General features: G+C 41.2%; 1 protein-coding gene across 3 annotated transcripts; it reads left to right on the forward strand.

Moving 5' to 3' along the window:
* The first annotated feature begins 1,549 nt into the window (after positions 1 to 1,549).
* Positions 1,550 to 14,108, forward strand: LOC114032971 (cathelicidin antimicrobial peptide-like). 3 transcript variants are annotated; one of them, XM_027848415.1, is made up of 6 exons: positions 3,472 to 3,487; positions 10,498 to 10,547; positions 10,685 to 10,896; positions 12,395 to 12,502; positions 12,758 to 12,829; positions 13,941 to 14,108. In XM_027848415.1, the coding sequence occupies exons 3-6, from the start codon at positions 10,702 to 10,704 to the stop codon at positions 14,037 to 14,039; spliced, it is 474 nt and encodes a 157-aa protein (XP_027704216.1). In that variant the 5' UTR covers positions 3,472 to 3,487; positions 10,498 to 10,547; positions 10,685 to 10,701; the 3' UTR covers positions 14,040 to 14,108. The 3 variants fall into 3 exon arrangements, with proteins under 3 accessions (XP_027704215.1, XP_027704217.1, XP_027704216.1); XM_027848414.1 differs by lacking the exons at positions 3,472 to 3,487; positions 10,498 to 10,547 and adding an exon at positions 1,550 to 1,789; XM_027848416.1 differs by lacking the exons at positions 3,472 to 3,487; positions 10,498 to 10,547; positions 13,941 to 14,108 and adding exons at positions 1,550 to 1,789; positions 13,784 to 13,930.
* Positions 14,109 to 16,388: the final 2,280 nt, after the last annotated feature.

A 16,388-nucleotide genomic window follows, 5' to 3' on the forward strand; every position in this document is an offset into this window, starting at 1 on the left:
ACTATGAGGCAGTCTAATGATTTGTAAATGATCTCTCCTAAATTTGTTTTCCAGCACTTTTTTGCTATGAGATATATCACATTCTCTAATTTTAAAAATTCTTTTTACTTTGTTTTAATATTCTTATTGTCTCACAGAATCATTAGCTTGCATTTAGTCCATTCTAATTTTTGAGGAGTTTGGTTTTTGGGTTTAAAGTTTTATACTTCTTGTTGCAAGCTGTTAATTCTCTGTCTAAATCTTTCTCCCCTACCTCTCATTTCTTTTCTCTTTTTCCCCCTCTAGTGTTTTTTTTTTTTTGGATTTTTAAAACCATTTTTGGCTCTTTTTATAAAACAATAACAATAACTCTTACTTCATCTTTTCCAGGAATTCTGAGCCATGATTTTCTTTGAAACTTTGTAGCTATTTTGCACTCATTCTTTTCTTCTGGGTTTGTGCCTTGAGTTTCACTGTCCCAACAATAGTTGTTGATGGTGGAATTCTTTTTTTCTTCACTTATTCTCTCACCTACTTCCTGACTTCGGACATTATATTAACCTCACGCTTTGTGAACTTCTATGAGGAATGTCTCATGTGAACTTTATTCTTTTGGGTCCTTCTGCTGCTTTCTTAGGGGTAATGAATGTTGTGTTATTGCAGGATCTCAGAGACAGCTCAAGCTGGAGAGGTGCAAGCTTTCAGAGCTCCCAAAGTAGTCTGATCTGGGGCCAAATCTGATCCTTCTTCTGTTCCAAACTCTGCAAGTTCTTAATCCTCTGGGCTTGCCTCTGGTTGGAAGTTCCAGTAGGTTGCTACTAGACTCAGCCACTATCTGCTGTCTCAAAAACTGCAGGTGCAGAGCTACATAACTATCTGTTACCCTGTAGGTATGAGATTCCTGCCCCGGTTATTCTTCTGCAGGCTTCAGATTGCCTTGGAGGCTAGAAGAGAAACACAAGTACTATTTATTCTGGAACTTGTTCCTTGCTCAATACAAAGCCTAGGACCCAGAACCACTCTTTACCTTGCAATTCCAGGTGTACATTCCCCTCCTCAGTCTGTCCTGGATCTGTGACCAACAACTGAGTAATGAATGACAGAGCTGCCAATTGGCAGCATTCCTCTTCCTGAATCCTGCACATGGGAAAGGTCTTCCTGTATGCATCTGGCACCCTTTCTTTCCCTAATGTCTATGATCTCCCCTTTTGCCTCTCTATGCTGAGCTGGGCTAGAAACGTGTCCTTGTGATTTTTTTCCCTTGGATTTCCCAATCAGGATGTGGTCTGGTTCATTTTCTAGATCTTTGTGGAGGGGTTGTGTTAGGGAACTCTCCCTGCTATTTTGTCATCTTGGCTCCCCTTTATAGGCTTTAAAATATATCCTGATCCAGACCCTTTGATAACCTCCCCAAGTAAGATCAGATATGGCAGAGAACTTGCGGCTATAATAAACATTGCTACAGCAGTGTTTGCTTTTGTTGGACCTCTCTCCACCACTCTACCCACCTGACCTGCCACTTTCCTTGCCCTTTCTCATCTGTCAATATTCTGGCTTCTAGTACTGATAATGGGTCCTCCTGCCTGAATACAACTCAAGTGGCAGATAGGCAGCTTTCTTGGGACTACTTCTAACTGTTTGTGCCTCTGGAGTTCTGTGTCTACCTTTACTGGCTGTGTGAGAGATTCTCCTACAACAAAGGTGGTTTGGGGGCCAGCATGGCCCCTCAGACAGTGTGAGGAAGGTGACATCTTGGAGACTTGACCTGTCCTTCCTGCTAGTGCTATGGGCTGAGGGAAGGAAAGGAGAGGTGAGAAGCTGTTATTTTTTTTTAATGCAGGTAGATTGGGAGAGCATTTTATAGACACTAACATAGTCCTCTCAAAAACTTCCTTGAAATGCCTGAGAAATTGTACTGCCATTTTAATTACTTTTCTGTGCCACTTAGAGTTAGACAACTGCATTGAGCTCCTGGAAGCCCTGGGTGGGACTACAGGGCTTCCAACGATGCCACTAAGAACCAAAATTGGGTCCTTACTCTTCCCCACACCCTTATTCTTACCACCAACTCTGCCCCACCAAGATTGTAACTCTCATTATATCATCAACCCTTAACTATTTATTGGAAGAAGAGGGAGGGATGTGTGTGTGTGTGTGTGTGTGTGTGTGTGTGCGCGCGCGCGCGTGTGTGTGTGTGCCCTGTGGAGCATCTCATACTACTTCTAAATCAATAACATAGGGAAAGTCAGCCGGCATATAGACTCCCTAAGGAATTGGATATGATTCATCAAGGAAATCACCCTAAAAATAAAATATATTAAGACAGGGAAAAGAATTGTGTATTTTTTCTCTTGGCTCCATGCAGGCACAGAAGGTCTTCAGTAGCCTCCCTGCCACATCCTTACTGAGAATGAAGTGTGAGAAATGCTTCTATCTCCTGGGTGATCCTGTCAGAGGGAGTCAGCCTAAAGCCCCATTTTGTGCCAGAGGGGAGTTGGACTGTCAGCTTGCTGCCAATTCCCTCAATGTTTCCCTCCTCCCCGGCATCAGCACCTGTCTTTATGACCAGCTGTCTCTCTCCTTCCCCACAAGGCCTGGTCCTGCCTGACCCAGATCAGAACCCTGTAAAACCCATCAGATTTGACAAGTTTTGACATTCCTCCTTGTACCAAGTCCTAGTTTCACTAGTCCTAGTGAAACTGATTTGTTTCCATACTCCCTGACTGTCCTCCTTTATTGTGAGCATTTCCCCTCAACTGATCTAGCTTTCTTTCCTTTCTCTCTGCTGACTCTTGTCTTGTGCTCAGTGCTTCCTGTCCTGGACTTTGGGATTCCAAACCTTACTCCATCAGTATGAAGACAACCCTTTACACTACTCATCCAGTGCATTTACTAGATTTTTAATGCGTTGTAACCTGCATGTGCCTACTATATGACTGTCCCTTGTCCTTTGGCTGAGATTTTACCCATTATTTTCTAAGTTTATTTGTATGTTTTTATTGGTGATTATTAAGCCAATTAAAAATCTCTTTTATAAGGAACAGATTTTATTTTATTTTTTGGAAAAATAGTGTTTTATTTTTCTAATTACATATAAAAACAATTTCTAGCATTCATTTAAAAAAATTTCAGTTCCAAATTTTCTCCTTCCTCCTCTCCCCTTCCTCTTCCCCAAATGGTAAGCAATTTGATACAGGTTATATATGTACAATCATGTATAGCATATTTCCATATTAGTGATGTTGTGAAAGAAGAAATAGACCTAAAGGGAAAAAAAAAAAAGAAAAAAATAAAGACAGTGAAAACAGTATGTTTCAATCTGCATTCAGACTCCATAGATCTTTCTCTGGACGTGGATAGCATTTTCCATCATGAGTCTTTTGGAATTGTCTTGGATCATCGTATTTTTGAGAAGAATAAGGTCATTCATTGTTGATCATCATACGATGTTGCTGTTACTATGTACAATGTTCTCCTGGTTCTGCTCACTTCACTTGCCTCAGGTCATGTAAGTCTTTCTAGGTTTTTCAGAAATCATCCTGCTTGTCATCTCTTACAGCACAATAATACTCCATCACCATCATATACCACAGCTTGTTTAGCCATTCCCCAATTGATGGGCATCCCTTTGATTTCCAATTCTTAGCCATCACAAAAAGAACTGCTATAAATATTTTTGAATAATTAAGTCCTTTTCCCTTTTTGGATCTCTTTGGGATATAGACCTGTCTGTCGTATTGTTAGATCAATGGGTATGCACAGTTTTATATCCCTATGGACATAGTTCCAAATTGCTATCCAGAATGGTTGGATCAATTCACAACTCCACCAACAGTGCATTAGTGTCCCAGTTTTCCACATTCCTTCCAACATCCAGCATTTTCCTTTTTTTGTCATATTAGCCTTTCTGATAGGTGTGAGGTAGAACCTCAGACTTGTTCTAATTTGAATTTCTCTGATTAATAGTGATTTAGAACATTTTTTGTATGATTATAAATAGCTTTGATTTCTTTGAAAACTGCCTATTCATGTCCTTTGACCATTTATAAATTCAGGAATGACTTGTATTTTTGTAAATTTGACTCATTTCCCTACATATTTGAGAAATTAGGCCTTTATCAGAGGCACTTTTTGCAAAATTTCCCTCCCCTTCCCCCCACCCATTTTCTGTTTTCCTTCTTATTTTGGTTGCATTGATTTTGTGTACATACTTTTTAGTTTTATGTAACCAAAATATTCTATTTTATATTTTATGATGCTCTCTGTATCTTCTTTGATCCTAAATTCTTCCCTTATCCATAAATGTGACAGATAATCTATTTCATGCTCTCTCAATTTGCTTATGGTATCACCCTTTATGTGTAAATCATGTAGCCATTTTGACCTTATCTTGGTATATGGTATGAAATGTTGGTCTATACCTAGTTTATGCCATATTGTTTTCATTTTCCCAGCAGTTTTTGTCAAATAGTGAGCTTTTGTTCCAAAAGCTTGGATCTTATCATATATTAGATTACTATGGTCATTTAGTGTAATTTGTATCTAGTCTCTTCTATTGATCCACCACTTTATTTCTTAGGCAGTACCAGATTGTTTTTCTAATTACTGCTTTGTATTACACTTTGGAATCCAGTATGGCCAGACCATTCTTTCTCATTTTTTTTTTCATTGATTCCCTTGATATCCTTAAACTTTCATTCTTCCAGATGAATTTTGATGTTAATGTGTCTAGCTGTGTAAAATAATTTTTTGATAGTTTGATTGGTATGGCACTGAATAAATTGATTAATTTAGGTGGAATTGTCATTTTGATTATATTGGCTCAGCCTACCCATGAGCAATTAATATTTTTCTAATTGTTTGGATCTGACTTTATTGTGTAAAAAGTGTTTTATTGTTGTGTTCATTTAGTACCTGGGTTTGTCTTGGCAGGTAGACTCCCAAGTCTTTCATATTGCCTATAATTTTTATAAATGGAATTTCTCTTCCTATCTCTTGCTGCTAGACTTTATTGGTAATATATAGTATTACTGATGGTTTATGTGTGTTTATTTTATATACTGCAACTTTAGTAAATTTATTAATAATTTCAAGTAGTTTCTAAATTAATTCTCTAAGATACCATCATATAATCTGCAAAGAGTGATAGTTTTGTTTCCTCATTGCCTATTCTAATTCATTTAATTTCTTTTTCACCTATTATTGGTATAGCTAACATTTCTAATACAATATTAAACAATAGAGGTGATAATGGACAACCTTGCTTTACCCTTGATTGTATTGGGAAGACTTTTAGCTTATTCCCCATTACAGACAATGCTTACTGTTGGTTTTAGACAAATATTACTTATCATTTTAAGGTAAGCTCCATTTATTTCTATGCTCTCTAATGTTTTTAATAGGAATGGGTACTGTATTTTGGTAAAGGCTGTTTTTTGCATCTATTGAGATAATCATATGATTTCTGTTGGTTTTGTTATTGATATGGTCAATTATGCTAGTAGTCTTCCTAATATTGAACCAGCCCTCCATTCCTGGTATCAATCCCAGTGTGATATATTGCTGTAATCTCCATCTAGTATTTTATTTAAAATTTTTACATCAATTTTCATTAGGGAAAGTCTATGCTTTCATTTTTCTGTTTTGGCTCTTGATGGTTTAGGTATCAGCACATATTTGTGTAATAAAAGGAATTTGGTAGGACTCTTTCTTTGCCTATTTTTCCAAGCAGTTTATATAGTATTGGGATCAATTGTCTTTAAATGTTAGATGGAATTTGCTTGTGAATCCATCTGGTTATGGTGATTTTTTTCTTAGGAGGTTTATTGATGGCTTGTTCAATTTCTTTTTCTAAGATAGGGTTATTTAAGTATTTTATTTCTTCTTCTGTTAATCTGGGTAATTCATACTTTTGTAGCTACTCACCCATTTCATTTAGATTGTCAAATTTCTTGGCATATAATTGGGCAAAATAGCTCCTAACAATTGTCTTAATTTCCTCTTTGTTGATGGGGAATTCACCTCTTTCATTTTTGATACTAGTAATTTGACTTTCTTCTTTCCTTTTTTAAATAAAATTAACCAATACTTCATCTATTTTATTGGTTTTTTCATAAAACCAGCTTCTAGTGTTATTTATTAGTTCAATGGTTTTCTTAGGTTCAATTTTATTGATTTCTCCTTTGATTTTTAGGATGTCCAATTTGGTGTTGAATTAGGATTTTTGATTTGTTTTTCTTCTAGCTTTTTCATTTGCATGCTCAGCTCACTGATCTGCCCTTTCACTATTTTATTGATATAAGTGTTTAGAGATATAAAATTTCCCACAAGTAGTGCTTTGGCTGCAATCCACAATAAGGAATAAATTTTAAAAGAAATAGGGAAAACTTCCTTGTGCTAGACAGGGTCATACTTCAGTTCAATTCAGTTCAACAGGCCTGCGTTAACCACTTACTATGTGGAAGGCACTGAGTTTAAGTCCTGGGAACAGAAAGTCAAAGAGAAAAAGCAATCTTTGCCTTAATAGAGCTTACATTCTACTGTGAGTAGGGTGGGAAATATATACAATGCTTATTCAAATAAGTGTAAAGACCTGAGTTCAAATCCAGCCTTAGATACTTAGTAGCTGTGTGACTTCAGACAAGTTACTTAACTTCTATTTTCCCTGGTTTCTTCATCTATAAAATGAGAATTATATAGCATCTTCCTCCCAGGTATTGCTCTATTCCCTCTGATTAGGCAGTAGAGGTACTATTAAATCTACTTTCAGGGGATGATCAGTGGACACTTTCCATTTCTGTTTTACCTCTTGATTCTAGAATATCAGGGCAGTTTTCCTTGATACTTTCTTGAAAGATGATGTCTTTTTTTGATCATGTCTTTCAGGTGTTCCAATAATTTTGAAATTATCTCTCCAGGATCTCTTTTTCAGATTAGTTGTTTTTCCAATGAGATATTTCACAGTGTCTTTTATTTTTTCATTCTTTGGGTTTTGTTTTATTGTTTCTTGATGTCTCATAAAGTCATTAGCTTCCATTTGCTCTCAGGGTTAAATGACTTGCCCAGGGTCACACAGCCAGTAAGTGTCAAGTGTCTGAGGCTGGATTTGAACTCAGGTCCTTCTGACTCCAAGGCCAGAGCTCTATCCACTGTGCCACCTAACTGCCCCTCCATTCTAATTTTTTAAGGAATTATTTTCTTCAGTGAGTTTTGGACCTCTTTTTCCATATGGCCAATTCTGCTTTTGAAGACATTCTCCTCTTTGGCTTTTTGGACCTTTTTTTTTTTTTTAACCATTTGACCTATTCTGTTTTTTAATGTGTTATTTTCTTCAGTATTTTTTTTGTGTCTCCTTTACCAAGCTATTGACTATTTTGTTCATGGTTTTCTTGCATTACTCTTCATTTATTGAATCATTTCCCTTCCCAATTTTCCCTCTACTTCTCTTACTTGCTTTTCAATATCCTTTTTGAGCTTTTCCATGGCCTGAGACCAATTCGTATTTTTCTAGAAAGCTTTGGATGTAGGAGCTTTGACTTTGTTGTCTTCTTCTGAGTGTATGTTTTGATCTTCCTTGTCATCATAATAACTTTCTATAGCCAGAGCTTTTTTTCCCCATTGTTTGCTAGATCTACTTTACAGTTGAGAAAAATAAAGCACAGGGATGTTAAATGATTTACCTATGTTCAAACAGCTTTAGAAGTATTAGAGCTGGAGTTTGGACCCATATCTCCTTACTCTAGGCTGAGTACTCTTTCCATTAGAACACCCTGCCTCTCTAAAGGAACTCAGAAGAGTTCAACTTAAAACTGATCATATGACTTAGAGTTGACAGCACCTTAGAAATAATCTGTCCACCCATCTCATCTATAAATAAGAAAACTGAGACCCAAATATACTAAATGACTTGCCTAAAGGCACATAGCTAATAAAGTATCAGAAGTAAGATGGAAACTCAGTTCCTCCAACTTAAACCCAGTGTTATTTTTTTCTCTCATCACAAGAAATTGCTTCTCAAGGTTTAGAAAGAAAGGGCTTTAAGCATAAATTGAGTAGACCGCCACCAGGTATGATTTCAGAGGAAAAAGGGAACTAGAAACTTATCTCTGCCTTCTCTATTTCCTTGCTGACAAAAGGAATGCTTTGGTAAGAATGCAGGTGACCTTGGGAGAGGGAACTTAGGGGCTCACATTTACAATGAGAACCATATATTTTTTTCTTTAGGCAATTGGGGTTAAGTGACTTGCCCAGGGTCACACAGTTAGCACATGTCTGAGGCCAGATTTGAACTCAAGTCCTCCTGAGAGATAGAGGGAACAGGTGAGTTGAATAGGAAGGGATGTTCTCTAAAAAATAAAATTAAAAGGTGAGAGAGGAGTGTAGTGGGAGAAGGAGAAAGGGAGAGGTAGAATAGGGTAAATTATCTCACATAAAACTGACAAGAAAAGACTTTTACATTGGAGGGGAAAGGGGGAAGGTGAGAGGGAATGAGTGAATCTTACTCTCATAGGATTTGGCCTAAGGAGGGAATAACATATTGGGTATGGGAATCTATCTTACCCTACAGGAAAATAGGGGGGAAGGGGATAAGAGAGGAGGGGATAATAGAAGGGAGGGCAGATTGGGGGAGGGGGTAATCAGAAGCAAACACTTTTGAGGAGGGACAGGGTCAAAGGAGAGAATAGGAAAAAATGGGGAGTGGGCAGGATAGGATGGAGGGAAATATAACTAGTCTTTCATCTAAATCAAATTGCTTGCCTTCTTAAAGAGGGTAGGTGGGGAGGGAGAAAGGGAGAGAATTTGGAACTCAAAGTTTTAAAAACAAATGTTAAAAACTGTTTTTACATGCAACTGAGAAATAAGATATACAGGGAAAAGGATATAGAAATCTATCCTGCCCTACAGGAAAATAGAAGGGGAAGGGGATAAGAGAATCTGGGGAGTGATAGAAAGGAGGGCAGATGGGGGAAGAGGTATTCAGAATGAATGCATGCTGTCTTGGGGTGGGAGGGGAGAGATGGGCAGAAAATTTGGAACTCAAAATCTTGGGGAAGTGAATGTTTAAAAATTAAAAATAAAAAAAAATTAATAAAAAACAATAGCAATGGAAAAAAAGAATGAGGCATACACATATAGACACAGCTAATTTCTTGATTTATTTTTCTTGCCTATATTTTTTTGTAACATGGGAGAATGGATATATGGAGGGGATTCTTCAGGAAGCGATGTATTCTTGATTTCAGAGAAACTGGATTACTCTCTGTTCCCCCATCCCATCCTGCTCTGTCCTGCCCTCATGCATTTGTATAGGCCATCTCCCATAGTTACAGGGGAGCTGCTCCCCCATCTGTACCTTTTGACATCTTTGCCTGTCCTCACCTGTGTTAACATCAGCTTCCTAATTGGGATGGCTGTCTTCAGTGTCTCCCTTCTTCAATCTATGCTCCCTATAGTTGCCACATTAATATTCCTAAAGCATAAGTGTGGCCATGTCACTGCACTGCCTTCCATTGCCTTTAGGATGATCCAAACTCTTCCGTTAGACATTTAAAAACTTTTCACAGTCTGGCTCCCATTTTCTTTCTGCACTGATTTCATTTAACTGCCCTTCACATAGTCTATGTTTGTGATCAACAGGATTACTTACTAGTCTCTGTATCTGACAGATCATCTCCCACCACTGTGCCTTTGCAGAGGGGGTCCACCATATTTGGAATGTTCTCTCTCCTCATATTTGCCTTTTAGAATGCCGAGCTTGCTGCTTGTAAAGTACCACCTCCTACAACAGACTTTTGTTGATTCTTCCCTCCTCTGCCCTACCTACCCACCAATTGTTAGTAACTGACTTGCTAACTCTGTGTCTATCCCTTGCTATGACAACCATGGCCTATTCTTTTGCCTGAATTATAATTTCCACCTTCTTGGATCTGCACAGGCCAGGAATCCACCATGCCACCAATGTGCTCTCTCTCTAGCTCTTCCTCTCAGAATCCTTATCCTCTTTCAGGACTCTGCTTAGAGTCACCTCTTCCGGCTGAAGAAAATTTATTGTCTGGGTTATGATATTCTGTTCCATGGATAGCCCATAGGGCTGATCTCTCAGCATGTAGATTTGTGGAGTTGAATGGGCTGGAGGCAGGCACCTATTGAGGAAGGCTTTACTAGGGGGAATTCAGAATCATAGAGGGAACCCAAAATCTCTGTTGACATTTGGACCCTTTGCTTTTGGAGAATAGAGGTCTGAGAATTTTGGGAAGTATCAGAGGATTATACAGAGGTCAGTATAAGCAACCCTAACTCTATTGCAAAGTTCCTTGAGTAATTGGAAAGGGAACCCAATGTTCCAGCTCACTGGACCATCCACTTAACGGCAGGCCCTCCAGGACTTTGTAAGACAGAGAGAGATGGGGAAAATATTTATTTCTTCATATCCCTCATCCTGCCTAATCTTCCTGCCCTCCTCCATCTTTTCCTCATACTTCCCCTCTTTCTCCAATACTTCCTTTTGGTTAACTCCAGGGCTACATGAGGAAATTGAAGAAGAGGACTCCCAGCCCTGGGGACAAGAGGTGACCAATGACAAAAGAATGGGGGAAACCACAGACCTCAGGGAACTGTTGGAACCCAATGGCTGGAGTAATCCCTTGCCCTTGTGTAAGGCTGGGGAGAAGCCAGTGAATAAAGGACAGCCCTTTTCTGCCCACAGCATTGAGGGTCAAGAGGATGAGGCTGCAGAGGGGCTGGACCATGCAGGTAACCCTGTTGGTGCTGGGGCTGCTCGGCCTCATGACTCCACTTGCCTGTGCCCAGGACCAGTGGTACCAGGATTGGGTGAATGAATTCATTCAGCAATACAACGCGAAGTCAGGATCAGAAAACCTGTTTCGTCTCTCAATCCTGAATCTGCAGCCTGGGGAAGTGAGTAGCATTGGGATGGCCAAGGAGGGCTCCACCTGCCAGGATTCCCTAATATGAACCTTTCACTCCAGAAAACCTTCGTCTCCTCACTGGGAGAATTTGTGGTATAGTGAAAAGAGAGGGGCAGCTAGGTGGCAGGGTGGATAGAGCGCTGGCCCTGAAAGTCAGGGAGACCTGAGTTCAAATGTACTGCTAGACACTTACTAACTGTGTGAAGTTTCCTTCATTGTGAAGTGGGGATAATAATAGCACCTACCTCTTGGAGTTGTTATGAGGATCAAATAAGATAGCAATTGTGAAACACATAGGACAGTGCTCGGCATTTAGTAACACTGTACAAATGTTTGCTATTCTTCTTATTATTATTGGAGTCAGAAGACCTGAGTTCTCATTCCAGTTCTAACACATTTTTCTGACTCTGAGCAAAGTATCTTCCATCTCTTTCATTTGCTCATCTGTAAAATGGGGATGATAATCCATGCCTGGTGCATCTCAGAGTATCCTTGTGAGGACTCCCCTGCCTTGAATTCCCTTCCCCTTCCCCCTCACTTTCCAATCCTGCTCCCACCTCAGAGGAGAGCTCAAGCTCCCCATCAGTGACCCCACGCCAGAGGGAGCTCTCTTTCTCTCTTCACGTACCCTACAGCCCTGCACAGCGTCATAGGCTGTCAAGCCGGAAGGGACCTTATATGTCACTGAGTTTCACCCCCTTTGTATACAAAGTAGGAAATCGTGGTCCAGAGAAATGAAAAGTAAATAGCAGTAAGTAACAGAACTGGGCATGAGGGAATGACCAAATGAAAGAGTGAATTAATGAAAAGGCATTTCTGAATCCAGGGCTTTCCCTATTTTAATGATTTCCTATTTATCCTGTACATAGCTTTCTTTGTATATGTTTGTTCACATGATGTCTCCCTCCCATTAGATTGTGAGCTACTTGAAGGCAGGTGCTGTCTTGTGCCTCTTTTTGGATCCCCAGTATTTAGCACAGTGCCTGGCATATAGTAGGTGCTTAAATCTTTATTGATTGATTGAATCTCTTGCAATGTCCCAGGAACAATGTTAAGCACTCAGAATACAAATAAAATTCAGGGCTTCAGACTCCAAATCCGGTATTGTTATCATTACAGGAATTCTCATGTGGCCCTGAGCAGGTTTAAACTTGCATTGTTTTTTTTTTCTTTTTGAGCATTTTTGTCTCCCAACCAGCCTGAGGACAGGGAATGGGGAAGCTGAGCACTGGGGACTCCGGAAGTCATTCAGTAAACACTGAAGGGACAAATGACTGTTCTGGATGCCCCCAGTTCTAACACTGGTAGCAGTGTGACCTTGGATGAGTCATCTACCTTTCCTAGCTCTTAGTTTCCTCATCTAGAAATTGATGGGGTCAGATGACAGAGTGTCTAAGGTCCCTTCCAGCACTAAATAGCTTGCTCATGGCCCCACAGGCCCTCAGGTGAGGCCTAGGTCTAAAAGGCTGTCCTGCCTTCCTCCCCAGAACAATGATCCTGCTGCTCCTCGACTTCTGAGCTTCACCATGAGAGAGACCGTGTGCCCCAATACTGAAAATCCCAATCCAGATGAATGTGACTTCAAGGAAAACGGGGTGAGAGTGTCGTGGGCTAGGGAGGGAGACTGACTGAATGAGTCTCTTTCTGGGGACATTGCCACCTTGGAGCAGGGAGGGTGCTGAGCTCTGCTTCCTGCTGCCCTGAGCAAAGTGATTCACCCAAGATGAGCAGCAGAAAACCCTCCCAGTGGGCTGGCTTGGGGCAAAGCTTGAGCTTGTTGTCAGTCCTGGCATGTCAGGGGCAGAGGTTGCAGACTGGCAGTCTTGAATTCTCTCTGCAACCCTTCACAGCTGGTGAAAGAATGCATTGGAGCCATTGCCCTGGATTCTCCTAAGCCCTCTGCTGATATTTCCTGTGATGGGGTAAGTGCTGAATCCTCAGAGGGGGCTGGGAGAAGAGCCCAAACCTGCAGACTCCACTAGGGGTCTATGGTGCCTTCTGTCTTGGGGGCTGCTGGGATTGATGTGCAGCTGGAGGGGCTTGGGACCAACTTTGACCATGCTGCCCTCTCCAACCTTAGCCTCAGCCCAGCCTCCCTTCACTTCTTTCAGGTTCCAGGAGGGGATATAGATACAGAGGCAGGAGCATTGCTCTACCTCATCTACCTCACTCAACCCCCAGCTCTGGAGCTAGAGGTCTCTGGCCTCAGAGTTCTAGGGGAAGAGGAAATTAGAGAAGGCTAATGGGAGAGGAAGGGCTGAGACCTGTGTTTCCAGAGAAGCAATCAGAGGATTTTGAACTGGAGGGAACCCTAGATATTATATACTCTAACTCGCCCTCCCCCACTTTACAGAGAAGGAAACTGAGGCTCAGAGAAGTGAAGTGATCTTATCCAAAATGTCATAGAGCTAGAAATTGTCCAAGTTGAAACAGGTCATCTGACTCAGTCCAGCTATCCTGTTAACCCCAAGAGCTCAGTGATGAGATGGGGCAGGGGAACTAGGGTGGGCAGGGCTTGGGGCATATAGCCAATGTCCCTGTGAGCCACTTTGAAGGGGACCTGTGAGTTCCGGTGTGGTCATGCCAGGGGCATAGTCAATGTGAACAAGTGCTCCTGGAGGGTGGAAGGTTTTAAGGAGTGGGGAAAGGATTTCTCGTTGTCCTCTACATCTCCTGGGCACAGAAACAGGAGGAGGGTGTCCTGGGAAGACTTTTCATCATTTTCAAAATGAACATGAAGAAGCCCCTGAGGCTTTAGTTTTCTGTGCTGGGCAGAGCACTGGGTTTAGAGTTGCAAGGCTGAAGATTTGGTCTTGAGTCCTGGGTCTGTCAGCTGTCAGCTGCACTACCATCTGTCTTGTTTCCTCCTTTCTAAGGGTGACGTTGCACCAGACACTGTGGAGGGCCCTCCAAGTTCTGAGTCTCATGAAGCTCTAAGTTATTCCATTCCCTGAGGGGCAGGTTTTTCTTCCGTTCTTAGCCTGACCGGCAGAGGCCCTGGACTAAGAATGTCTGTTTGTCTTCCCTCTGCAGCCTGAAAAGATCAAGAGACGTGGAATTGGGAAAATATTGGGGAGAGTCCTTCGCAATATGTTGAGGCACTTGAATATTGATTATTGTGTGAATTGTTAGACTCCAATGTGAGAATGATCCTCAGTTTCCGTTTAAGGCCCTGCATTCTGCCTTGGTCTCCTCAGATTAATAAACTCCAGTTTTACTCTCTCTGCTTACATGTTTTCTCAGACTTGCTCCTCCATTCAGCTATTTTCTGGCTGAACATTTAAGTAGTTATCATGTACTTTTAGACTGCACATAAAAAGATGAAAACAGCCACCCACAGCCTCTCCCCATAAGTTTATAATCTAGGAGGGTTGGGAGAGGGAGCAGATATGGAAACACATAGTGTAAAATGTGTCTATGTGTTGGGAACAGGCAACATCTAGACAAAATGGTCTAGGAAAACAGAGACAGAGATCACTTTCTGGTCAGGACTGTGGGGGGCCAATAGACCGGTGAAGGCTTCCTGGAAGAAGTGTTGTCTGAGCTGGACCTTGGAGGAAGAGAAGGCTTTCAGCAGGCAGACAGGAGAAGGGGTACATTCCAGGCACAGAGAACTCTCTTTGGGCAGGTCAAGAGAAAGCTATGGAACAGCTAGTAATCCAGTCTGCCAGCAACATATTTAGAGCAATAAGGGGTGTAGTTTGTAAGGTGGTGTAGGTAGTAAAGGGCCAAGAGGGTCTTAAATAACAGACCTTCTCCAGGAGTTTGTCATTTATCCTATAGACAAAAGGGTGTCCCTAAAGATTTTTTTGTCTATTTATTTTAAGCAGGGGAGTGAGAAGATATATCTTTTCATTAGGAAGATAATTTCATTCTGAAGCTGTGTCTAGGATGGAGTAGAGAAGGGAGGGATGAGACACGGGGAGCAGTCAGGAGACTATGGCAATAGGTGAAAGGTGATGAGGGCTAGCTCTAGGCTGGTGGTTATAGGAATGGAAAAGAGGGGTTGGATGGGAAAGGTGAAGTGGACAGGCTAGGGTGTAGAATTGACCAGATCTGGCAAGTGACTAAATGAGTCCCATGGAGAAGGCAGAGTGAAAGTTGACTCCATCACCCTGGGAATGAGCTCCCTGCTTAGACTCAATTTACTTTAGAGAAGTCAGTCCAGTGATTCTTGTGAGGAAGCCATCAGTATTGTATATTGGTAGATGGGAAAGGAAGACTTGTGCCTTTGAATAAGAGAGGATTTTATCAAGAAGTGAAATCAGATCCCATCTGTTATCATGTTCTACCAAAGTAATACCGCAGTAGGTCCTGGAGCCTCTCAGACTCTCATGGGTCCACACACAGTTTAAGGTGGCAAACCCCTCTTGCCCTAGTATTAACTCATAGCTAATGACTTAGAGACTCCCTCTCCCTACTCTAGACTTAAAAATAGACACATAGTCAGCAAAACACCCAAGTTTTCACACATTCCTTCATTTTCACCTCTACAGAGAGTCAAATCAAATGCCAAGGAGTCTGAACATCTACTGCCTCTTCTTCAGCAGCACCAAGGGAATGAATGCCTGTGAATGTATGGCCAGTTGTAGCCTGGCAAAAGAGCCCAGACAGAGCTGCAACTAGGATAGAGTGGTGGGGTTTTGTCTAGGGAATGGACTTTTAGAGGCATTAGTTCCTGTGGCAGTCCTCTAGCTTGGACCCCGTCCCTCATGTAGGCACAGACTATCATCAATGCTCCCAAGGGTCCCTCTGTTCTAGGACCCTTCTGAGCGTATACTCCCAGGGCACCCCTTTCTACAAGCTATCCCCTCCCCTACCCCATTGCCACACCCTCCTAGGGATTGGTGGTCTGGCTACCATCAGCTATTCTTTCATAGCATGGGGCACAACTGTACCTGGGTTAGATTATCTTTTAATCTCAATTCCACCCACTCCCAACTAAATTTGTCTTGGGTTTAAGATTCCTACTTTTGATTTAGATCCTGTCACAGCCTCTAAGGCATAGTGATCTGCCTTTCAGCAAGACAGTGCCCAGATTCTATCACACACATTCAAAATGACTGGAAGACATTCCTTCTTTCTTGAATTTCTTACACTCTGACTTATCCAATGTGATTATCATATTATCAGGGAGTAAAAGCATCTGTGTGCTTTTTGACTTTTGCTTCAAATTCCTTGCTTTTGTCTTTTTTCCAGCACATAGAATAGTACTTTGCACATTGTAGATGCTTGATAAGTATTTGTTGAATTGACTAACTGCTTGTCAAACATATTATGGGAAGTTATCCTGAATTAAATGAAAGATTGAACTACATGGCCCCTAAAATCCCTTCCAGTTCTGATATTCTATTAATCATCTTGCCCTCTAGCCCATATGCAGCCTTCCTGGGCCATTGGAGCCAACACTGTTCTCCTTCTTACTAAACGCCATTGTCCTACTAGTCTTTCTTTTCAGTAAAAATAGCATTTTATAGCACT

Source organism: Vombatus ursinus, unplaced genomic scaffold (assembly GCF_900497805.2).
Source record: "Vombatus ursinus unplaced genomic scaffold, bare-nosed wombat genome assembly UNPS02006230.1, whole genome shotgun sequence".
NCBI lineage: Eukaryota > Metazoa > Chordata > Mammalia > Diprotodontia > Vombatidae > Vombatus > Vombatus ursinus.

Excerpts from the sequence above, each read along its gene's own strand:
- LOC114032971 (XM_027848414.1), top strand. The coding sequence starts at position 10,702 with ATGAGGCTGCAGAGGGGCTGGACCATGCAGGTAACCCTGTTGGTGCTG. Across the intron at positions 12,503-12,757 it reads GTGACTTCAAGGAAAACGGG|CTGGTGAAAGAATGCATTGG; the intron begins GTGAGAGTGTCG and ends AACCCTTCACAG. Across the intron at positions 12,830-13,940 it reads CTGATATTTCCTGTGATGGG|CCTGAAAAGATCAAGAGACG; the intron begins GTAAGTGCTGAA and ends TTCCCTCTGCAG.